Source organism: Coptis chinensis, chromosome 6 (genome assembly GCF_015680905.1).
Source record: "Coptis chinensis isolate HL-2020 chromosome 6, ASM1568090v1, whole genome shotgun sequence".
Lineage (NCBI taxonomy): Eukaryota > Viridiplantae > Streptophyta > Magnoliopsida > Ranunculales > Ranunculaceae > Coptis > Coptis chinensis.
In genome coordinates, this window is record NC_141461.1 from 70,583,442 (window position 1) to 70,588,082 (window position 4,641).

The 4,641-nt window shown below is 36.8% G+C and overlaps 1 protein-coding gene across 2 annotated transcripts; it reads right to left on the minus strand.

Annotated features, from left to right (window-relative positions):
* Positions 1 to 2,144: 2,144 nt before the first annotated feature.
* Positions 2,145 to 4,270, minus strand: LOC147494238 (uncharacterized). 2 transcript variants are annotated; one of them, XM_086565846.1, is made up of 5 exons: positions 4,069 to 4,270; positions 3,904 to 3,951; positions 3,664 to 3,755; positions 3,447 to 3,545; positions 2,145 to 2,770 (listed from the first exon to the last, which is right to left on the minus strand). In XM_086565846.1, the coding sequence occupies exons 1-5, from the start codon at positions 4,118 to 4,120 to the stop codon at positions 2,495 to 2,497; spliced, it is 567 nt and encodes a 188-aa protein (XP_086421972.1). In that variant the 5' UTR covers positions 4,121 to 4,270; the 3' UTR covers positions 2,145 to 2,494. The 2 variants fall into 2 exon arrangements, with proteins under 2 accessions (XP_086421972.1, XP_086421971.1); XM_086565845.1 differs by having other exon boundaries at positions 3,904 to 4,265.
* Between the last annotated feature and the right edge of the window lie 371 nt (positions 4,271 to 4,641).

The window sequence follows — 4,641 nt, forward strand, 5'->3', positions numbered from 1 at the left end:
AGGGTGCGATGTGAGGACAATTCGAATCTGTAGCGCTTTGAAATTTTCGAAGTTCGAGCGAGCGGACAGCGGTTCAAGGAAATGATCGCGGTTGTAGTTGGAACTGTCCTTTCTTGTGCTCTAGCAGTTCATCCGCTAGGAACCCAGACTTGAGGTGGCGAGGCTGGACATTTGTTTGCAGCATGCCCAAACCTACAGTAGATGGTACAAGATGGAGGCTTCCAAGGATACTCCACATCCAGAAAAATATGTTTACCCCTAAGCTTAAGCTTTACTGATGCGGGGAAGTCGAAGTCCAGGGGAATAGTAACGCATACATTTGCAAAGTCCAGCCTCTTTTTCTCCGATGTAGCTCCATCCATACAGAGTGGCTCACCAATCAAGCTGGCCAAATATGAGAGGCCATTCTTTGTCCAGAGTTCTTTTGGAACTTTGAAGATTTTTGCAAAGATAGGAATAGTGCTAATATTGCTTCTTTGTCCTTCAACCTCAGGTGACCAAGGCCGAATTACAAATATCTTACCTGCAATGAAGAGAGGACCACCTTCCAACACCATTTGTTTGTCCTCAATCATAGCAAACCTGATAAAAAATAGTTCCCTGTCCATAGTTATCTCCATAATACCTTTGAGTTTCCAAGTTCTTTCCAATGTACTCTTCACAAAAGGGAAGCCCAACCTCTTATCCAAGAAATACCCTACCACCGAGTCCTTCCATTCACTTATACCTTCATTGATGATATCTTGTGGAACTACAACAGCCCCATCTTCAAAGATGGGTGCGCAACTATTTAACTCAGTGGTTGCTGAAGAGTTTGAGTTATGGTTATGAAACAGAGAGCTCCAAAGAAAAGGAGGAGGTGGGGAGAGAGAGAGGGGTGGGATGAGGAGGTTGAAGCCATAACGAAATGGTTGCCAGGATAAAGATCGAATCTTTACTCAGGTGGTCTGAAGCTACCTAAAAAGGAAAAAAGCGGAAAGGAGAAGATAGGATCTAATAACCTAATACTACACCAAAACCAAAAATGAATAGCACTTTCATTTTGGACATTAATGCCCCTATTTTATGCAACTGTTGCTAAATTAGAACAAAAAATAGTTAAAATAAGAAAGTCACTACAGCTTAATCATCATTATCTTGGACTCTGTATGATTGTATATCTGATGAAGAAACAAAGTAGTCAAATACACTCATGCTTAAGGAAAGAGCATACCATTGCATTTTGAGATACATTAGCACCTTCACAAACTACTTTGGGAACATTGAAATCCTCCAACTTCTGGGTTGTAGTTGATAATCTAGGAAGTTTGGATTCTGAGTCAGTTGTTTCCCTGACAGGTGGTTCACTATTTCTTCAAGTAGTCGCATTCCTCGGATTTAAGAAAAAAATCTAGATCACTGAACTCTGACATAGATTTGAATAAGTTAGGAGCCATCTCCACCTTTCTCTTTCCAATTGATTTTCCAAATCCACAATTTTTTCCTTCATCTTTTATCAACTTATTTGGTGAAACATCAGTGACACGCTCATCCAATAGATAAGAGAATAAACAGATACGCACTTACGCTATATCACCTTCGTATGCAAAGGGTAAAGATTATGAAGGGAATGCGTAAAAATGTAAATAATTAAAATTGCAATACTCTTTCTTTCAAAAAATAATATTCTTGTTGGGAAGTTGAAAGGTAGTACTTCTATATCAAAATGACTTCGTTGATATTAAAATTATAAAATATACCTAATTCTTCTACTTCATTCACCTACCACAAAAAAATGATTTACATACGACACCAATGAGATTTTATACCCAAAGCAGGGTCAATTTTACTTGTTCAGAACACGTGGATTAGTGGATATATCACTGAGTGTAACAAATTAACTTTTTGATGATGGTTATTTGATAATCTCTTTGCCAACTATTGATATGAAAAACATATCAGAAAATGTACATACTACCCTCACCAATAACCTTATGCTGCTAGATAATCTAACAAACGGATCCAGATAATAGGAAATACAATTAAATTAAATATTTACTTCAATAGTAGTATATGTATAGCATTCCATCAAGAACAACAGAGACAGACCATATCTCGTGTCATCGAGAGAACAACGGTATAGGCAATGAATCTGAACGCGTGTCGCCCCTTTAGCAAGACATTCTGCTACAGGTTTCGGGTTCTTTTGCTGCATGTGAGCCAACAAATTCTTCAAAGGATAGACAGGAATCCACATCAAGAATATGGAGCTCCTCAACATGAATTGGGCTTGTCACTGTAAAAGTCAAATCTAATGTCTCGGGATGATTAGCCGACCCCCCCCTCAAGATTTGCAGTCTCGTTTAGGCATACAAAGTCCACTTCTAGCATCAAGTTAATGCATGCTGGTTCAGGATCAAGATGCTTTATTGGAGAATTTTCTAATAAACATTCTAAGATGTCAATGTCAGTAGATTCGTCATTTGCCATCGCCAGTTAGGTTATTATTTTGGGTCTAGTGTTGACCCTCGATCTTTTCTATAAGTAGATTAAACTCTTCTACTATGGATGGACCTTTGAAGCATTCCAAACCAGTCTCATTCACTTCCAGAAGTGGATATCTAATAGGAGAAAGACAATTTCTTTCCTGAACAGAACTATCATCTTCAACAGAATAAGCATTGGTTTGCTCCATATTGTACTCATTAGCTATTTGTTGAACTGAATAAATTGATTCAGAAACTTTGCAAGGATATGGGATCGTTTCCTCCAGATTTTCATTGTGCATATCCTGTTAAAAAGATCCAAGTCCAGGATCAATGTATCTTATCCATAACTTCAAGTGGATATTATATTCAGAAAACAGGAAAGGAATAGCAGGCACTACAACCTGCAGACCCGGCTCTATGATGTATGATTGTATACAAAATGCTTCTAATGGTGCTTAAAGAGATACGTTATTCAACGTATATTTGACCAATATACCATACAGACATGAAACACTACAAAATTGGGATAGGAGTTTGACTCCTAAAAAGTGTTCCAGTAGCGCTAAATTACTTATTTCTTATTTCTACCGTTAACCTTTTCAAGTTCCAACTCCATGCTCAAGTGAAAAATGTTTTTTTTTTTATAAGTGAAAAATGTTCTAACAGGAAAAAAAAAAAGAGGTTAAGGTCTACACTGCCACAAAGTCTTAACACATCGGAAAATTTGGCTCGTTTGATATAGAATCGTAATTCTTGGTTTCCCATCCAAATTGAACAACCGAGAGAGTTGCTCCCTTCAAAAATAAACACAACTGGCGTCTTCTATCGATAGGGGTAGAACAAACCGATATAAGAAATTCAAAACACTAAGCAGAAGTTCAAATGAATGGAAAACTGAGCGTAAGGGAGATAACTCATTCAACAGAATATCACATGCAAATAAAAATGCAAAAATATCCAGAGAGTGAGACTCAGAACCTTCTCACAACACTCATGCTCTAACTTCAACTGCTTGTCATTGCTCCTTTTCATGTTCTTTTCGAGATCCTCCACCTTCCTCTCCATAAATTCAATATCCTACAACATAGAAAGAAGACTGCCAGTTATCATTTGAGCAATTTTTGATCACCAAGTAATTTGAAGCATGTTTCACAACACAATAAATCGAGTTAAACTAAAAGAGCGTCCCAAATACCTTCAGCCGCAGCTCTTTAGTAATAACATCTAAATCCCTCACGGGATCCATAGAATCATCAACATGAATGATATCTAGATCTTCAAATGCACCTAAAGAACAGAATAAAACATAAGTTTCTTGTTTGCAATAGAGACTAACATAAGGATAAGGAAGACTTGAGAGAAAGAATTGAATGATAGAGACTAACATAAGGATAAGGAAGACTTGAGAGAAAGAATTGAATGAAAGGAAGCTTACGTAGGACATGGAAGATTCCATCCACCGCACGAATATGAAGCCCCTGCCCTTCATGAGCACCAAACAAACACCGAAAAAGAAAGAAAGAAACCAAACGAAGATGCAACAACAACATGGTAATCATAAATCAATCAGAAATCTAAGTTTAAAATTGAAAATCCTTACTTCTTCGATCCAAAAACTTTTCAATGTTATAATCGATTGTTATCAAACTCATTTGCTGTGGAAATGAATCTCCAATTTCAGTTCAATCCTCCAAATTTTTTAATCCCCAGAAGTTTGGGTTTCGAATCTCGGCTATTTGGTGCAGAGAAAAACTCATCAACCAAGAGACCTTTTTTTTTTTTTTTTTTTTTTTTTTCCTATTGAAGTCACGAAGAGGGGTTTTGTTTATGTTGAAGAAGAAGAAGAATGCGGTTAGGTTAAGCTTAATGAAGGGTTGGGTTCTTTTTTTTTAATTTTTTTTTATAATTACTAAAATAGCCATGCGGCAAAATTGAAATAACGGGCACAGTTTTTTTTTTTCAACACACATGAAAAGACAATTTTGATTTATATTAAATTAGACAGGACACCAAATTCAGGGTTATTTTGGTAAGAAGGCAAGTAATTATTTTTCAAGTAGGGACTATTTTAAAATTTTTGCTGACGTGGCTCACTATGAGCATCCTGGAAGAACCGATATTAATGTAGGTAGGATGGGTTAGAGAAATAACAGACCAACATAGATGGAGTAAT

Coding starts and splice junctions, on each gene's coding strand:
- LOC147494238 (XM_086565845.1), bottom strand. CDS start 4,027: ATGATTACCATGTTGTTGTTGCATCTTCGTTTGGTTTCTTTCTTTCTT. Junction 3,756..3,903: donor TGGAATCTTCCATGTCCTAC/GTAAGCTTCCTT, acceptor TCTGTTCTTTAG/GTGCATTTGAAGATCTAGAT. Junction 3,546..3,663: donor CTAAAGAGCTGCGGCTGAAG/GTATTTGGGACG, acceptor TCTATGTTGTAG/GATATTGAATTTATGGAGAG.